This window comes from Hemibagrus wyckioides, linkage group LG23, assembly GCF_019097595.1.
Source record: "Hemibagrus wyckioides isolate EC202008001 linkage group LG23, SWU_Hwy_1.0, whole genome shotgun sequence".
NCBI lineage: Eukaryota > Metazoa > Chordata > Actinopteri > Siluriformes > Bagridae > Hemibagrus > Hemibagrus wyckioides.
The window spans coordinates 13,890,384-13,910,854 of NC_080732.1; the positions used below are offsets into that span (position 1 = coordinate 13,890,384).

Consider the following 20,471-nt stretch of genomic DNA (forward strand, 5'->3'; position numbering starts at 1 on the left):
CACTGGCAAACTTCAGATGAGCCTGTACATGTGCTTTCTTTAGCAGGGGGACCTTGCGGGCGCTACTGGATTTCAGTCTTTCACGGCGTAGTGTGTTACCAGTTGTTATCTTGGTGACTATGGTCCCAGCTGCCTTGAGATCATTGACAAAATCCTCCAGTGTAATTCTGGGCTGATTCCTCACTGTTCTCATGATCATTGAAACTCCATGAGGTGAGATCTTGCATGGAGCCCCAGACCGAGGAAGATTGACAGTCCTTTTGTGTTTCTTCCATTTGGGAATAATCGCACCAACTGTTGTCACCTTCTCACCAAGCTGCTTGGCGATGGTCTTGTAGCTCATTCCAGCCTTGTGTAGGTCTACAATCTTGTCCATGACATCCATGGACAGCTCTTTGGTCTTGGCCATGATGGAGAGTTTGGAATCTGATTGATTGCTTCCTTCTGTGGACAGGGTGTCTTTCATACAGTTAACAAGCTGAGATTAAGAGCACTCCCCGAGAGTGCTCCTACTGTAATCTCAGCTCCTTACCTGTATAAAAGACACCTGGGAGCCAGAAATCTTTCTGATTGATAGGGAATCAAATACTTATTTCACTCATTAAAATGCAAATCAATGTAGAACTTTTCTGGATTTTTTTGTTGTTATTCTGCCTCTCACTGTTCAAATACACCTACCATTAAAATTACAGACTGATCATTTCTTTGTCAGTGGGCAAACGTACAAAATCAGCAGGGGATCAAATAATTTTTTCCCTCACTGTACAAATATAGCTAGCAGCAGGGGTCACTCTGCAGCATTTAGGATCTCTATGATCTATGGTAGTGAATCTATATTTACTGGCTATTGTATCTAATAGCATAATATGATGATCATCCTTTACTGTATTTATAATGTCATCTCATTCCTTATCAAGCTTATATTTAAAGCATAAAGTCACAAGCAAGAGCACCACGTTCCAAGTGATAAACCCGCAAGCATTAGACACTTCATTACAACGAGAAATTTGAATAAATAGGAGACTTCAATAAGAGATTCCTCTCCAGCAATGCAGCAATGCTGTGAAAAAATACAAAGAGCAGTTGTAAATGTACTTTATTGTACAGAAAGTCAATGTACATAGACTGTATTGCCAAAAGTTTTGGGACACCCCTCCAAATCATTGAATTCAGGTGTTGTTTTTCAGGGGTTGGGCTTGGCCTCTTAATTCCAGTGAAAGGAACAATTAATTCTTTAGCATACCAAGACTTTTTGGACAATTTCATGCTCCCAACTTTGTGGGAACAGTTTGATGACCCCTTCCTGTTCCAACATGACTGCAGACCAGTGCACAAAGCAAGGTCCATAAAGACATGGATGAGTGAGTTTGGTGTGGAGGAACTTCACAGAGTCTTGACCTCAACCTGATAGAACACATTTGGGATGAATTAGAGCGGAGACTGAGAGCCAGACCTTTTCGTCCAACATCAGTGCCTGACCTCACAAATGCGCTTATAGAGGAATGGTCAAAAATTCCCATAAACACACTCCTAAACCTTGTGGAAATCCTTCCCAGAAGAGTTAAAGCTGTAAAAATTGCAAAGGGCGAGCCAACTCCATATTACATTCACGTGCATGTAAAGGCAGATGTCCCAAAACTTTTGGCAAAATAGTGTAGAGGACAATATGTGTCGTGTAAGTGGTGGCATTCAGAAGCATGTGTTATAGTTTACAACACTGAGGCAAGCCACTACTATAAAATGTATTAAGTTAGAAATGAGTAGAGCTTTTATTTTTTGATGTATTTTAAATGTTTTAACCTATTTGTGTTATGGGTAATTAAAAGAAAAATAAAATAAATAAATAAAAATAAAATAAAAATAAATATAATATTTAACAAAATATAAATTATATATGAAATATAAATAAATATTAAAAAATGTATATTTTCCCTGACATGAAATCTGTTTGTCCTATTCACCTTGCCTACTAATTTGTCCACCACTGCCTGGACAATATCAGCCACCCCAACAACAGTTGAATGGTATAAAATAGTAATGCTCTGCTCTTTTGCTCTTTCTGTGACTTGTTTCTGTTTATTTTTGAAGTGTTCATTAGTCGTTCAGCCGCTGGTCAGGGTTTGCTGTTGTTGTGTCTTGGCTCCTGTCTGGGGTCGTCTTTAGTTCTCAAGTATCTCGAGTGTCATGGTAGCTGTGTGTGTGTGTGTGTGCATGTTGATTTGAGGAATACAGTATACTCAGCCAAACAGGTCACGACCTGGCATCCTGGACAGTGCTGGATGACAGTGCTTGGCCTTGTCTGGCCTTGACACAGTGTGCAAAATAGAGGTTTAGACAGAAAGAAAGAAAAAAAGAACGAATGAGAGTTGTGTATTGTCCTAAACACTTGTAGTAGCAGCATGTATGAAGGACTTCCTTTACCACTTAATGCTTTATTTATTAAATTTATTCATTGACAATCACATTAAATACATACAGTTGTTCATGTGGGCTGCCTTTTGGAGCAATTACAATGCGATAATCAGCAAGGATCAATTTTATTTTTCTGGATTGTGATTTAGGGACACCCCCCCAAATCATTGAATTCAGGTGTTGTTTTTCAGGGGTTGAGTTCGGCCCCTTAGTTCAAGTGAAAAGAACTCTTAATGCTTCAGCATACCAAGACATTTTGGACAATTTCATGCTCCCAACTTTGTGGGAACAGTTTGGGGATGACCCCTTCCTATTCCAACATGACTGCACATCAGTGCACAAAGCAAGGTCCATAAAGACATGGATGAGCGAGTTTGGTGAGGAGGAACTTGACTGGCCTGAATAGAGTCCTGACGTCAACCTGATAGAACGCCTTTGGGATGAATTAGAGCGGAGACTGTGAGCCAGACCTTCTCGTCCAACATCAGTGCCTGACCTCATAAATGTGCTTCTAGAGGAACGGTCAAAAATTCCCATAAACACACTCCTAAACCTTGTGGAAAGCCTTCCCAGAAGAGTTGAAGCTGTTATAGCTGCAAAGGGCAGGCCAACTCCATATTACATTCATGTGCATGCAAAGGTAGACGTCCCAAAACGTTTGGCAATATAGTGTATCTAGTCTTTCTCAGACTCATAGAGCACATATAATAATAAATATAATAATTATAATAAATAATCATATAAATATTTCCAAAATGGCAGCAATGTCTTATGAAATCATTAGAATCATTTTCATTAGAATTTAAACTAGTCCATATCATTTTTTTCTGTTCCTCTTCTACAGTTAGTCTTCATTCTTGGTGTTTTTATGTTTTTAGAGAGAATTAATCTGTAATGACCAATAGACTGTGAGATAGATCTGTCCACGTAGCTAGGAGTATTTGTTGTCTGAGAATTTTACAATGCAGCACTGTTATGTGAAAAAATCTGCTTTCCACAACTCTAAGACATAAACCTTCACCTGACTGAATGCCTCTGAAGCCCCGCCCGTCAGTACCCTTGGATTACAGGACAAGTTTTTTGGTCTAGTGTTTGATAAATACACCACTTTCAGACACGCTAAACTTTCTGGTGTAGTACTTAGCATAGAAGTGTACGGTTACAGCCTAAGTGTTAGAGTCTCACACACAGACGTTGCCTCGTGTTGTTTCGCCACAGCTCAGCTTCGCTTTGTTAACGTATTCCCCGGGCGCCATGTTCGACAGCTAGGCTTGCTGCACTAGACACCTGTAAATATTGATGCCGTCTCGGACAACACGATCTCTTTCACCACGGCTGTCGCCGTCTGGGGGGGTAAGGGAAGACAAAATGCTGATGGAAAAAAGAACGGGTTTCAACACACTGCTTTTCACTGACATGCAAGCTTTCAGAGTGAAACAGCACCGATTATTCTCAGGTGTGGACATCAATTGCTAGCTTGAAAATAGTAGCAGGTAGAGAGCAAAGCTGAATTTTAACACAAAAAAGTGGCATAACCCCTTCCTGTTCCAACATGACCGCACAAATAGAAATAGCCTTTATTTGTCACATATACATTACAGCACAGTGAAATTCTTTCTTCGCATATCCCAGCCTTGGAGGTTGGGGTCAGAGCTCAGGGTCAGCCATGATACAGCACCCCTGGAGCAGAGAGGGTTGCCTTAACCACTTGAGCCACCACCACCCAAAGCAAGGTCCATAAAGACATGGATGAGCGAGTTTGGTGTGAAGTAACTTGACTGGCCCGCACAGAGTCCTGACCTCAACCTGATAGAACACCTTTGGAATGAATTAGAGCAGAGACTGTGAGCCAGACCTTCTGGTCCAACATCAGTGCCTGACCTCACAAATGTGCTTCTAGAGGACTGGTCAAAAATTCCCATAAACACACTCCTAAACCTTGTGGAAAGTCTTCCCAGAAGAGTGGGCCAACTCCATATTACAATCACATGCATGTAAAGGCAGATGTCCCAAAACTTTTGGCACTGTAGGGTATATTGAGACTCTTATTACTTTCTCAGCATTATTCTTTAAAAGTCTGTTTTCTTGTGTCCACAGAAGTCAAGAATATAACAAGAGCTTTTTCACCATTTATAGTCACGTTAAATGTTGTTAGAAATATGGATCTCGTAACCTACATCATTACAGTCAGGATGAAGTTGTGCTCACGCTGAGAGTAGTCTATTAAATAAAAAGGAGTTAAATGGCTTTGTGAAAATGATTCATGAACTTTAAATATAAAATGGAAAGCAAAATAAACTCACAGAAAAATTTTTATGTGGGAACTTGTTGCAGTTCCTTTTTGGAGCATTAGAGAGCAAATTCTTTCCATGAAAAGGATCAATATCCATATAAATATATAGATAACAAAATAATTCCTTGAAAGATGATGTACATTTTCTGAGATTACCGATTCATGACTGTGAAGATAAATCTCCAGTATTTGAAGATAAATGTCTAAAAAGCTAAATTATAGTTATAAATAAGTAAAGTTGCCTCACATCTTCAGGGTTGGGGGTTCGATTCCCACCTCTGTCCCGTGTATGTGGCATTTGCTTGTTCTCCCTTTGCGTTGGGTTTTATTTCTGAACACTCTGGCTTCATCCTTCAGGTTAAAGACATGGCTTGTTGGCTGATTGGCATCTCTGTAGTGTGGGGTTGGCTCCAGGTTCCATGCCACCCTGTGTGGGATAAGAGGTACAGAAAATGGATGGCTGGATGGATGGATATTGGGTTGTAATATCTGAGGATTAAGTTATATTGGAGCTCTTCTGTGTTTTTAGAACCCACTTTATATACATACTTTTTGTAATTGTGTTCCATCAGAAATCGTCATCATTCAGTTCTCCAAGAAAGAATGAAAAAAATGCAAGAAGCCAAAAATGAAGGAAAATCTTTCAGAGAGATCTTTTCGTCGTGTCTTAGTCAGAGTCTGGTTCGGGTCACTGGGAAGCCGGGCCACATGATACCTATGACATCTCACTCAGCGCTGCATCAATATTTCACTACATCTTTGCGGTTAGCTCTTCTGCTTTGTGCTGCATACTGTCTGGTCATATGAGCTGACATTCATCATATCGCTAACACCATGGTAGCGTACTGTAGGACTCAAACCAACGCATTTGTGAAAAAAATAGAGGACCAGGATTTGAGAATAGCTCAATCGCTTAGTTATGCTGATGTTGATGTAGCGTATAAATAGTGTTTTATTCTGGTTACACGTTACAAATGATCAGTAAAACTGGGCCGAAACCTGAGAGAGGAGTTTCACTTTTCCTGCTAGTGTTCACAAGTGCAATGTGGGTGTTTGTCCACAAGAGGGCGGCAGATGAACGAAAAAAAAAAACCCACAGCTTTAAGTCTGTGTGTTAAAGCAAAACGGCACGTGCCGCCTTGATAAAATGCTCACCAGCATTTTAGCTAAATAAATAATTACGAATAAATACAGATTACTGCGTATTTCTTTCCGAGGGGCGATGAGGTGGTCATGCAAATCAGTCTGGAAATATAGACGGCTAAAATAAGTGATTAATACCCAGTGGTTGAGTAATTTCTCTGACCTTCAGTACACAGAAGTCAGCGTTGTGTGAAATGTGGTGGTCAACAACAGCTGTCAAGCAGCTCGTTTCTACATCATCGGCGGCATCAACTATTAATGCGGTGCACAAGGGTTTTTCTTCCTAAAGGTTCCTGTAAAGAGAGAGAGAGAGAGAGAGAGAGAGAGAGAGTCTAGCTTTCCATTATAGCAGTCTATTTTTGGAATCAGGTTCACTGACTATGAAATGTGCAAACTCAGGAAGAGGTGGTTGTGCAATAGCGGAAGGGAGGAAGAGGAGTGAACTAAAGAGGAGAGAAACGATGAATTAGAACAAGCTGTGCTGGCCATCAAAGATGATCTGACGCGGAAATCTGATTCAACACTCATGCAGCACTGATAGTTATTCATTTGTTCTCTAATTCATTCATTTGTTCATTCATTTCTTTTCAGTAAGCTCTTAATTTTTCTCAGAGTCATGCTAGATCCAGAGCCTAGATTCATTCAGGGAATGCTAGATTTGGTGCTGGTGTGCACCAAAATGTTATAATATCTTGAATCTAGTCAAATTTAATCAAAAACCTTTAGCCTTCTTTTTGATGAGCAATAATAATGATCGTGTATTATTGCCTAATTTTCTGCTAGCTTATTTGTAGAAAGAAGCATCAAGAATCTGCCAAGTGAATAAGTTTAAAAATAGTTAAATAAGTCTGTAAATAGGTTTAATAATCTTAGATTTATTTTTATTGTAATCTTAAGAAATAGTAGATCAATACAACGAGATTCAAGATATTTTACCTTCTTAATATGTATTTTTATTTTGCATTGTACACCTTAGTTGGGATTCTAGTCCATCACACAGGCCAATGCACACACATTCATAACTAGTGACAATGTAACATAGCCAGTGGTATCCACAAGGATGTTTTGGGAGGTGGGAGGAAACCGGGGAACCTGAAGAAATCGCACAAAGACATGAGGAGAATATGTAAAACTCTGAATAGAAAGTAACCTGAGCTCAGGATCGAGGAAGAGGGACCGGGAGCTGTGAGGGGCTTTTCACATTGCACTTAACCCTGAGTTATCATCCTTCTAAAACCCTGGGTAGAGGAATGTTCCACACTTGTAATTTAGAAGCAGTACTTTTTTACCCGAGGTTATGAAACCCTGCTCCGGAGCAGGCTTGGTGATGCTTTTGCATGCCAAACGTGTACAGTGTGCAATGATGCTGTGCTTAGCAGCAGAAACCTATTCAGAAATTGAACTTCCTCATAACACATGAAAACCAGGATATAGCAAACGAGGAAATACGCTATATTGCCAAAAGTTTTGGGACACCCCTCTTAATCATTGAATTCAGGTGTTGTTTTTCAGGGGTTGGGTTCAGCCCCTTAGTTCCAGTGAAAGGAACTCTTAATGCTTCAGCATACCAAGACATTTTGGACAATTTCATGCTCCCAACTTTGTGGGAACAGTTTGGGGATGACCCCTTCCTGTTCCAACATGACTGCACACCAGTGCACAAAGCAAGATCCATAAAGACATGGATGAGTGAGCCTGGTGTGGAGGAACTTGACTGGACCTGACCTCAACCTGATAGAACACCTTTGGAGTGAAGTTTCTCCTCCACATCAAACTCGCTCATCCATGTCTTTATGGACCTTGCTTTGTGCACTGGTGTCCAGTCATGTTGGAACAGGAAGGGGCCATCCCCAAAGTGTTCCCCACGTGCTCAGGTGCAGAACGACAGCCTTGTCCTTTTTTTCCTCACTGAAGCAAAAGCATGAATCAAAATGGTTGTGCACTGTATTTATGATTTACAAATTAATTAGAGCCAGTGTTTGGGAATGTACAGTGTGAATCGTCAGATTAGAAAGAGCGGGGTAATATGAACAGTGTGAAAGTGAAATAAAATAACCCAGGATTCTGTTTACCTAGAGTTTACACTGGCCCAGGATGAATTATTTTAAGTGTGAAAAGCTGTAGTGTGTACAAAATATGAACAGAAACGTATCTAAGTTATAACAGCAATTGCATTTAAGTAATAGGTTACTACTTGCAGCAGAAGGAAGTTACAGTTAACATAAATTATGGCCCTAATAAACCCTCTAAAAAACTATTTCGATCCTATTCTTACAGATTTCAGTGGTGTATTTCTTTGACCACTCAAAACTTTAAACGGTAAACGTCTATAAAGGTTCTTAAAGGTCAGTGTTTTATATTATATACCGTAACTCATATTCCAATACAATCACAACAAACACACACACACACTGCTCTAGAGTCATACCGAACCTACTGTACTGTACTCTCACAAATACAGCCATCACTCTGTGTTTTAGAAACCATTCCATGACTGTAAAAATGCTAATCTAGCATTTAATATTCATCACTGGACTTAAAGATAGCCCTGTCCCCATCCTGTCTGGACTTCCTGGGCATGTTTAATTACCCCTGGAAGATAACGACTCAGAGACGCACCAATCTGAGGCTAATTGTGATCAAGCCCCTGTAAATAGGTCAGAGCTGATGTGCCCGGTCATGGCAGGAGCTGAAAGAACAGGGCTGCATCCAGGACAGAAGAGCGGAGAGATCGCGCTAATGAAATCTACGGAGGCTAGCGTGCCAGGAGTAGTAGATGACTTCGCTGCCAGCTTTTAGGAACGTCCCTGCTGCTTTGCTGTTTGATAATCCAGAGAATATTTCTATAACTGTACAGATTTTTATGTGTGTGGCTGCTTAGCTACGACGAATGCTCTGTCATGTCTAAAATGATGTAATGATGTAAATAAAATGGTAATAACAGTACTACCCAACTTGACAAATTCTTACAATACTTAATGACAGATGTGTTTAAAGGCCCAGTTACATAAAATCCCTTACATAAAATGATCAGAATAACATGACAGTAATAGTAAAATGGTAATATTAAAAATATTAAACAATATAATTATAATTAATACGAAAAGGGACATTTCTGTCCATTTGTCAAAAAAATAAAAAATAAATCAGACCATGAAGACGAATTAAAATAAAAGCCTATAAAACCTATAAAGCTTATAAGACTTTTCTGATAAATCTACATTCACACATGCAGAGATTTTATGGCTGCCAGACGCTGGATTATGAAGTCGTCAGTAGGCGTTCCTACTGTTTGCTGTAGTAATTTATGTAGTTTATCTGTGGGAGGTTTATCAGTATCTGACTTTCTTCTTACTGGAACACTTTAATAAGAAGAACAAGTTCACACGGCCCCGTGTTTGACTTCATTCACGAAATGCTTTGGTTCATGCTTAGCGTTTCAGGAGAGAAACACGCCTCTGTTCATCTTCAAAGGAGGTCTCCCGGTGTCTCTCACATCGGCCAGACTGGACTATTTTTGCCAAAATGATAGGAACAGTCTGCTGTACCATATGCCACCTCACTCCTCCTCTTTCTCACTCTCTCTCTCTCTCTCTCTCACACACACACACACACACACATGCATTTACACATTTACAGCAGATGCCTAAAATTTAGAGAAGAAAATTTGGAAATGATGATATTTATTTAAAGAGATAAAGATTTTCTGAGGAAGTCCTCACTCCATGTCGAAGTCTATAAAGTAATGAAAAGCTTTCAGTGATCACGTTGCCAGTAACGTTCATCTTATACATTATAACATTGGACAGTTGTTATGGAAAATCTGCATGAATGTAATCACATAATCACATGGTTTCTAGATACTCTACATTTCATGTTTGTTTAGTGTTTGTTTTTGTTTTCACGTGTGATTTTTACACTTGATTCATTTATTTCCACATTATTTTTTAAAAATATGGTTCCTTTACTTTTATGTCATTTTTACACGATTCACGTTTTCACACGATTTACACTTTTTAAAAACAGGATTCATTTATTTGCATGTGATTTTTACACAATTTATTAATTTTCATGTGATTTATAACGTAATTCATTTATTTGCATGTGTTTTTTACCCACTTTATTTATTTTTATTTTTATATATTTATTTACACAAGTCATTTTTTTCATGTGATTTTTACACAGTTTATTAATTTTCATGTGATTTTTTGACACAATTAATTTATTTTCACAGATTTTTACAGAATTTTTTTAGATTTATGTGAGTTTCACATATAATGAATTTTCAAATGATTTTTTTAAAAAACATGATTCATTTATTCTTGTGTGGGTTTTACACCCGATTCATTTATTGTCCGGCGATTTTTACACAAATGAATTATTTTCACATGAAATATGTGATTTTTATACATAATTCATTTAATTCATTTATTATTATTTTCTGTACAATTCATTTATTTTCACACAATTTATTTCACAATTCAAATCACGTGATTTTTACCCAGTAACATTTTCACAGGTGATTTTTACACAATTCATTTATTTTCATGATTTTTTAGGTCTCTCAATTTTTTCGTTTTGAATTCAGATGTGATTTTGTTCAAATAAATCATTCAGTTTTCACATATGGACACATACTGAGTTCACACGTGCAATTTCATGGCATAAAATGATGAAATGCACCTTCACACAGTACCTTAAGTACCTACTTTTGAAAAACAGTTCCTTTCCTCAGCATAATGAGAGGTTCATCAAGGGAAATGGCACCTCTTGAAGGCTTACTCAGTCATCACCTCCAGTGATTACTCCTGCTCACACTACAGTTGTTATCTTTCCATTTCCAAACATCTGACCCACAGTTCATGGCTTTCATAATACTCATACACTCATGAAAATGAGTATATGGATAGTCAACCCCCTGCTGACCTCACCACCACAAGCTCACTGTTTTCAGGTTATCCTGACAGCTCACTGTGGGACTTAGCGCTAATGAAGCTATCCTGAAAAAATGGTCTTAATCCTGATTCATTGGCTCTGGTCTTACTTTGAATTTGCACTGTTAGGTTAATGAACTGTCTCTCCCACAACAGCAGTTTCAGCCTCATCCTCATTTTCAGTGAACAGAGGTCCAGAGTACAAAACCGTGATTAGCAAAGAGTAGCTAGCTGCAGTGTACAAACAGGTTCAAGAGTGCAAAAGAACTGAGCTTATTGGCTAATCAGCGTTGTGCAGTCCCACAGCATTTAACATCTAATTACATTTTGTGTTGCTCACCTCATGGCTCTGCACTCTACAGCACTAAAGTAGTGAAGACTAATGTAATATCCGTGGCTAACCGTTTGCTTCTTTCTCTTGATCAGGTAATGTGGGTATGCAACTTGTGCCGAAAACAACAGGAAATCCTCACAAAATCCGGAGCCTGGTTCTACAGCGGACCGGGCTCCACGATGCCTCCGGGGGTTCCCGGGGTCATGCGCAGGCGCCATGAGGAGGCCCCTCAGGAGAAGAAAGCCAAACTGCAGGAAGCTCCGTTATTATATCAGGGCTCCACAGTGGAGCACAGCAGGGCCCCTGGTCTCCTTCGTCAACACTCCCTGGACCCTGAATGGTAAGGGCCAAATCGGCACTGGGCGTTTAAAATATTCTCACTTGTCATTACTTATTGATTAACCTTAGTAAGCTTGAAAGAGTCGACAGCGCTATTGAAGCTGCAGTGTACGAGGTGTGAAAGCGAGCACTCGGATGAGTCCGATTTTTTTAATCGTTTGGGTGAAATCTTGGGTTATATTTAGAAATGTCATCATAACCACCAACCAGGGGGTGGATGGGTGATGGTAGAAAGACCAAAGGGAAATCATTGCTATTAGTTAAGTATTGCTGACTAGCTTTATTACTACTTACACATTAGCTATGTGAAATGATTTAACTGGAAAATCAGAAAAGCATATTTTGATCCATCAACGACATTTATCATCATTGAGCCTTGTACGTCGAGTGAAACTGGTAGATGACGCAGAGCTTGCCTTAAAAAGAAATAAGCAGATGTGCTGTTTGGGATGAGATCAGATAAGATAAAGCCACCTTGATGTTTTCTAATGAAGGTCTACAAGTAAATCCATGCATCACTGAGCTAGCTTATATGATCCTGTGTGATGCAAACTAAATTAAAGTAACACTGGAAATGGGGTGGATCCTGCTTTGAGACAAACAAATGCTTAGAGGTATTTGTTACAAGCAGAACATGTTTTGTCAGTTAGGTGATGTTATTCCAGAACGAGCTACAGGCGAGCGTGTATGCTTAAAATTAGCTGTCGGATGCGCCAGCAATCGGACTAGTAGCAACAGAAAAAATACATTTGCATAATTATCATCTAGCGGAAAATACTCTGCATGTAAACAGGTTTATTGTTGTAGTTCTTTATATATTATGTACAAGAGTAAGCTTTATAAATATCATGTTATATTGACTTTCCTATATGTATGCTACGTGCTTATGATTTGAGGTGTAATGTAACGCCGCATCTTGATAGTTGGTGTACCGGGGCATTTGTGTTCACTTGTGGTGGGGAAAGACAAGGATCAAGGGAAGGTCTTTTCCCCCTGATCTCAATGAGATCACATATTTATTATGTATGAGAGAAGGTATGTGAGGGGTGTGAGAAAGTATAACTGATAGTGAGATACTGGGATTAGTACACGATCGTTGTATAAACCAGGAGCTGAATTTTCATGAGACAATGTTTTCTTTTCATGGTCTGGTTTATTCTAGGTGAAATGAAAACGCTGAATTTAGAGAGATCCTGTCACATGTTATACATTCTATATACATTTTATACAATTTATGTTGACAATTTTAAATTAAGTTGTATTCTGAAGGGATATGGTTTCTGGATGTAAGTAAATTTCCCACAATTATGGCCATTTCACAGAGATGAGCATATCCTCGTGACGTATGCATCATTGTTGTTACTTCCATACAAAATTCCATTCATACTACTGTATAAAGACCTCGTGAATATCACATTTTGTTCAAAATTCACCAGCAACAACTACCAACAACCTCACCACAGTCCCTGAGATCACATTTTCCCCATTCTGATGTTTGATAAGAATATTAACTGAAGCTTTTGACCTGTATCTGCATGATTTTAGGCTTTGTTCTGCTGCCTCATGATTGATGGGTTGCATAACTGAGCCAGTGTACAGTCGATCCTCCAAAACTCCACTGCCACTTTTAACCATAAGGGGCTGCTTGTCCTCTCAGAGGCTCTCGCATCCTCTCTCTCTCTCTCTCTCTCTCTATCTCTCTCACTCCTTTAAATCCATGTGTGACGTACATTATATGCTATATTTCCACTGGTCTTGACTATCCATACAAACAGATGCCTGCACCCTTGAAGCCAGGCCACATGCTGTGCGTCACACTGATCCCATGTGCTTGTGTGTCTGCGGGACACAGGGGATTGTGGGTAATCATAGTGCAAAACGCCACAGGGAAGGCCAGGTGATCTCACCTGGACTTGGCGTAGGTTTGTCGTGTGTCAGCGAGCGAGTGGGTGTTAGGTCTTTCCAGGTGAATTTTTAACAATGGTTTTGCCAAAAAATAGGGACAAAAGAATGTCCTTCTTCACTCCTATCTGATGATAAGTGTGGATCATAACTTAGCACCGCCTGCACGGATCTGAACAATCGAGAATAATTGATAAGTCAGTGAGTGCCTCTAGATAAAAATACCCAAAGCACACCCGCTACCATCGCAGTCTGTTTCTGCTGTTCGTATAGGGTACAGGGGTTACAAACTTTTGTTGCATAAAAACCTCTCGCTTCCTGTTATGAATATTCTTCCTTCTGTTCTCTTGTGCTTGTTGAAAGACTTCGAAAGGTGAGAGGTGTAAATCGTGTCTAACATATGGCTCTGAAGCAGTGTCTGATTTCAGCATTATGTAACAGAACGCATTAGTGCACCGCCTTGGTGGACTTGACAGCTCCTTTCGCACAGCTATATTTGTGCTTTAAAAAGTCCAGCGAATGTTGTTTGTCTTACTCACTTAAATATTTTTGATACAAAACTGAAGATAAATTTACCTCTAAATGCTAGCTGCAGCAGTCGGATGTTTTAGGCCACTTAATTGTATTAACAGAAATCGTTTTTAATTTATTTAATATAAATCACTAAGCATTTTAGTGTGCTTGATTTCATCATTATGTCATATATAAGTATATGCTAAAGTTAAAGAAAGTTAGCAATATAAAAATTTGCATTTCCCATCTTCTTTTATAACTTTCATAACAACAGTACCCCCCCCACTTAGTGCCTTTACGATTGCCTCCAAAGTCTTTCATAGCAAGGTCCCCAACAATATATATTTTTTTTTTACTGATTTTTCCTTATCTTTTGAATTGTTGCTTGGTGGACCCATGTTTAGTTATTAACATTTTCATGTTTCAATTCTTATTATCTGTGAATAAATTCATAAAAATTTAGAAATATAGAAACTTAGAAACCATGAAGATGGATTTGGGCTACAGTTTTACTGCAGTGTCATAGGACTACAATTTCTATGATAGCTTTAGGACTGCAGTTGCCATGAACATGTTTGCACTCTATCAAAGAACTTCGACTTAATGATAAAAGTAGAATGAATTTTCTGGTTACATAATCGCACATAATTGACCATCTAGTACACAGTTATAGGATAGGAATTATCCACTATCCGGTGTCTGATGAGGATGGGTTCTCTTTTGAGACTGGTTCCTATGAAGGTGAGATCCTAGCTTGAGAGGTGCTATCCTAGCTTTGTTAGCGACTGAAAACGTAAAGACCTTCCTATTTGCATACTTATAAACTAATCTACGCCATTTTGTAGTAGTGAGCAGTTTGTTACCACTAAAAATTCCAACAAGAAGAAGTACCTGGATGATGCACTTATTTAATCAGAAAAAATGAAATATTGGGCACTTCAAGATTTACTTACGCACCCAAAAAGGGGCGGGGCTACCAGGCACTGACCCTGGATGAGAAAAAAATTTCTAGATAATAGACGACACTCCAGTGATCTCACAAATGTCTTTTAAATCAATTCATGCTATGTGATTTATTTTTTTAGCGTATTACATTACGGTGTCACGTTACTCAAATTTTAACTCTAGACGCTGGTGTACATAGTGTAAGTGTATAGTGTGCAGTATGCCATTTGAGATGCAGCTACTGAGATCTCTGTTCTGACTCGCTCCATTTCAGTTAACACACTGCTGAATGGACGGCTGACTGAACGACGCCCTTCTAAATCCTGCCTAAAAGCTGAAAAAGCATATTCATTAATCTTAAAGAATGTATAAATTAACCCCCAATTTCCTCCACTGGAAAAAAGCCTTGACAGCCAATTTATGGCCAGAAATAACGTGCAAAGGGCCCTAATTTGTCTTGGTCTCTGAAGTGTCATTTCGAGTGACCACACGGGTACAGAGAGAGAGCGAGAGAGAGACAGAAAGAGCGAGGGCGGTTGGATGAACCACGAATTGCACTAAGGATTCAAAATTAATTACGGCTGTGAAATCTTTCAAGGTTTCACACTTCTTTCCCGTCAGCACCTCCTCCCACCATCTGTGAAACGCATTGTTGTTTTATTAGCGCAAGACAAAACATGACGCCCAACAAGCCAGGCCTTTTCACAAGAACAAGTGCTCATGTGACGGCCGTGCATATGGATACTGACTCCCTTTTCTTCGAGGCCTTGAATTAATATTCACAATTATTCATTTAGCAGATGGTTTTATCCAAAACGAGACTGAGCGTTTTTGCTTCAAGCAACGCCACAAGCTCTCTGGCAATCCCGAGATTTGAACCTCTGTTAATTAGCACAGAATCATGAGAAAATCTTCATCTTAAGAGATGCTCATTATTTAATATGAGACATCGTGTAATAACTGAGCACATAACTTTATTTTCATGTTGTTGTCTCTGCTCCTGTTTACTGAAATAGCCTGAACTGAAATGCGCTGCAGTTAATGGCGCTGAAGGAGTGACAGAAGCATCGACTAAGACAGGAAGCGCGTGGAATGCGCAGGAAGTGTGAAATGCTGAAGCAGCACTCAGGAGCCTTTTTTTTTGTGGCCCAACGATCACGCATCTGGAGAAATGTGGATAAAATGGTAGGATAGGTTCTAAAAACTGCACCTGTCTCACCAGCAGCCCTGGGGAGGCTTTGGCTAATATTAGATTCCCTCCTGTCTCTCCTCGCCACAAATAACAGCCAATAATTACAACGTTGCCAAGCTTGAAAACTTCAGCTGAGCTTTCAAAAAAGTCAGTTTTAGAGGAGATACCAGTCAAAGGCAATGAAGCTGATTAACGTCGAAGCATAAAGCAAGGTTGGATTTGTAGCATGTTGTCCAGCAGCTTAAGTCAAGAATCTTATGGTGCGGGTTGTCCATCATCTTTAGCCACTCTCCCAATGACCACAAAATGGAAGAAAAGCGACAAAATTTTTTTTTTTTTTTTCACAGAGGTACAACTTTTGACACAGATGACATGAATGATGACAGGAAGTAGCTTTCTTTTTTGTTATTGGAAGGTAATCAACTCTGACTGGGAAATGATAACTCTGATTCACCTTCATCACACCTTCCTGTCGTCTGTCATTGTTCCTTTAGGTATCACTCACGCATTACTGTAACTATTGATGAGCAATCAAGTGATGCTTCAGAGAATTAATAGGCTTAATAAAATATTTGTTTTAATGAGTTAATAATGTGAAACATTGAAATCTTTCCTGCCTACTACCCTTTTGACCATTACCTCACATGTCAATGGTGATGATTTATCAGTTAAACCTATCTATATGTTTTTTGTTTTGTTTTAAATGTAGCCCATTTCCTATCAGCCCAATGTATCATTAACTAACATACATGATAATGTAGCGTGATCCATTCAAGCTGTGTTGTAACTTTAGCCTAAATACCCAGAAAACATATCAATTTGTGTTTATTCTCTCTTATTTCTCAGGCTTTTTTGGATGTCTCTAGTCATTTGTCATTGCATAATTTTTTTTCTCACTCCTATATTAATTCTTTGGCTGACCTACATTAAGACACGCAGTGCTCTATATGGGTCATGGGTTTGTCCTTCATTGGCATCTCACGCGACGTAATAGCCTTTAGTCTACGCTTTGTGCACAAGGACACAAGGAGCTCGAGTCACTTTGCGGAAAAAGCTCATTTGCTATCGGAGATTTAGCCACGATCTTTCTTTCAATGAGGTGTAGTGAAAGAGATGGTGGGATAACAGCAAGAGCTTTGGTGTGGTCTATTTTGGGGATCATGTAGGAACAGCAGTCATTTGTAGGTTACAGATCAACTTCAGGTACTTTTGTTTTGTTTTGTTTTGGTTTTTACCTGAGGCTAAAAGATTGAATTTCTGTGTAAGATGTTACACTCAACAGTAGTGCTTACTGGCTAGTATACAAGTAGACACTCAAGGCTTTGCAGATTTGCAGTTTACCTAGCCTACTAGGATTAAACTTTTTTTTTTTTACATCTACACCGACAAGCTTTCGTTTTATTTCTGTCACAGTGTTATTGTGAAAAGATGTGAATGGTTTCCCCAGCAGAGGGGTCACACCCCTCCCCTGTCCCCCCATCGCCCTGCTCACCGGCAGCTAAACACATAGAGTCATGATACTCTACATACAGAAACCCAACAGTATTTCATTCTGACTAATCATTTAACAGACTAATAATTCCTTTGCTATTTGAAGATGTCTGAATAGTTAATATATTTCACAGAGCTGTAAAAAAAAATAAACAGTCGCTGTTGCCAGATCCATGAATTTCCAGTGCCTTTTGGGAGCTATTTTGGTTCAATTAATTAATTTGTTTATTTTTGTTTGTTGTGGTTAAGCATTTCTTCTTCTTCTTCTTCTTCTTAACATTCAAACTTAAAGTTTACACCGTGTCATTTTCTTTTTATTTATGAACATTATATGTAATGATTAGCAACTATTTTTAGAACTATTATATAATAACTGGGTTTAATTCTGCTCCAATAAAAAAACAACAACAACTTGTTACTAAAAATAATAAAGTGATAAGTTAAAAAAAAAAAAAAGGTGCATTTCACCATGTGATGCCCTGAACCCATGTACATAAGAATTATAGCCACATCACATAGGAACGAAATCGCCATCTTGATTGTATTTTCTATTATCGCGATCCTTATTAATATCATTTAAGATGGCGATGTAGCACAACACGACCAAAACAAACTTCCTCCAGTTTTATTTGAGGAATCAGTCCGTGACGTCATGGTCAAACTTAGTCTATTTGCGTCAGACTAATGCGCAGGGCAGGGGTCACTGAACTTCATGGCGCGAGAACACGCAAACGGATGCAGGATCTTTTCACGCGTTTAAAGTGAATTGGACAGGAACCATTGGACATAAAGCAGATATTGGACAGTTTTTAGGGGGGGGGAGTTAAAAATAAACAAATAAATAAATAAATAAAAAAACCCCGATCCAACAGTACACTACAGCATGCCCGCGCACGCGGCGTTCCTGGATCGTGTGGCACGGTGCACAGGGCGCGCGCTGTAGTCGGAGAGGGCGCACGCGCCGAGCCGAGCCGGCGCCCACTGCGCGTTTTCGTGAGCGCTCGCAGTAACGAATAGGAGGAGTAGCAGGAAGGAGGAGGAGGGGGGGTGGGATGTTGAAATGCCGTTTTTGGGATGCTGCCCCGTTCTAGCTACTTCGGAAATGCCTCGCGGACATCCCGGTCTTTCTGAGTCGATTTTTTTTTAGTTCGGAGCACGATGATTGAAGAGCACCGCGTCGTCCAGCGCGTGACACCGAGATCAGGAGGAATACGGGACTCGAGGCGCGACGCTGCGTTGATGCTGCCTTGGAGATAGTGCGGGGGTTTGTTGGAGCGAGGCAAGGATCGTTCGGACGCATCGTGTGTTACGGGAAGGAAGAAGGAAGATAAACGTGTGCACGAGAGAGGAGGATGCAGTTTGAGACGCTGCGTCAGTTTTGCAGCTCGGTTCTGTCCCATTTTAACGGGGCTTTCACGCCGCCCCAGAACATTTTACACACGGAGCTGCTGGAGCAGGCGCTCGGCAACATCGGGTGAGCGATCCCGCTAGAAAACCTTTCATATGCAGTTTTGCTTCGCCAGTGTACCGAGAGAGAGAGAGAGAGAGAGAGAGAGAGAGAGTGCGCGCGCGCTTGTGTGTGTATCGATCAGGAGATGCCGGACCTAGTTAATGCAGTTCAAATGCATTTGGCTTTCTGACGAAACGGTGCGGCAGAGAACCTGATTTCCCCTCTGGTGCTTACAATAAGCAAGCCGCATGTTACATTTGGTTGCTGCTTCATATGGAAGGCCATTAGGATCATAAATGTCTTAAAGTCACACTGCATCGTTAAAAATCAATAGGAAACAAAATAACCCCACTGATGCACACAGGAGTTCAAGCATGCAAATCTTGTTTTTCTGTATTATCAGATATAATTGCACTAATTGGAAAACACTATCGTGTACAAAGATTTTAATTTGGTTGTTGTGTTTAGGAAGTAGGCATTACACATGACAGTAAGATTACTGAAACAAGGACTTACTAAGATAATACTGGTAAATATTAACCAGGTCTAGCGTCATGGGAGAACAACAACCATGGAAGCTGCCCTGGGCCCAAGCTAGGTGAAGTGAAAGATGCAGGAGAGTTTAGGAGAACACTCGAATAAAACAGTCTGAAGTATGCAGTTAATTAAAAACATGTAAAGGGTTTCTGGCTATTAGTTATTTTTGTAAGTAACTCAAGGTAGCATGGAAAAGTCGATATAATTTCAGTAGGACCCTTGTGTCAAAGCCCCCAGTGGATGCCAGAAACCATGGCGAGCAAACACTATACACTGTACATACTCTGTAACAACATTTTCCATAATTACACTGAGACAAGATTCATTTTTACTGTACATCCTAGCCACCTCAGCATTATTTTTTTTCTTTCCCTATTAAATCAAGAACTTTCACCTTTCACTGTTTCACTTAAAGGAAGCACTTTTTTCATGACTTCTCTTTGCGATCATCATTACTCTGGCTCTTTGTAGCCATAATTGTTTGGTGGGTTTCCTCCGGGTGCTGCGGTTTCCTCCCACAGTCCAAAGACATGCTTCTAGGCTGATTGGAGTCTCTAAATTGCCCGTAGTGTGTGAATGAGTGTGTGTGTGCCCTGCGATGGGTTGGCACTCCATCCAGGGTGTGTCCTGCCTTGATGCCCGATGACACCTGAGATAGGCTCAGGCTCCCTGTGACCCGAGTATAGATCGGATAAGCGGTACAGACAATGAAATGAAATGAAAAAAATTCGCTGGAGTTCTTGAATAGTCTATTTAATATTTTCAGACCACGTTCAACCTGGGAAGTGGTTGCTTAGTGGAAAAGGTGATGGGCTGATTGGAAGGTTGTGAGTTTGAATCACAAGAACACCAAGCTGTCCCTCTTTGCCCACAATTGCTCTGCTGAGAAAGTTACTATGGATAAGGGCCTCTGCCAAATGCTGTAACTGTGATAACTGAAACAGTGGAGATGTGGCATTTACTATATATAATGTAGCATTTCTTCA

General features: G+C 39.8%; 1 protein-coding gene across 6 annotated transcripts in view; it reads left to right on the forward strand.

Moving 5' to 3' along the window:
- rims2a (regulating synaptic membrane exocytosis 2a) overlaps nucleotides 1-20,471 on the forward strand; it is a 189,238-nt gene that overhangs the window by 32,175 nt on the left and 136,592 nt on the right. For all 6 annotated transcript variants that reach the window (XM_058376388.1, XM_058376387.1, XM_058376390.1 and 3 more), the window contains exon 6: nucleotides 11,209-11,456. In XM_058376388.1, coding sequence (XP_058232371.1) covers nucleotides 11,209-11,456 — 248 coding nt within the window. The remainder of the gene's footprint in view (nucleotides 1-11,208; nucleotides 11,457-20,471) is intronic.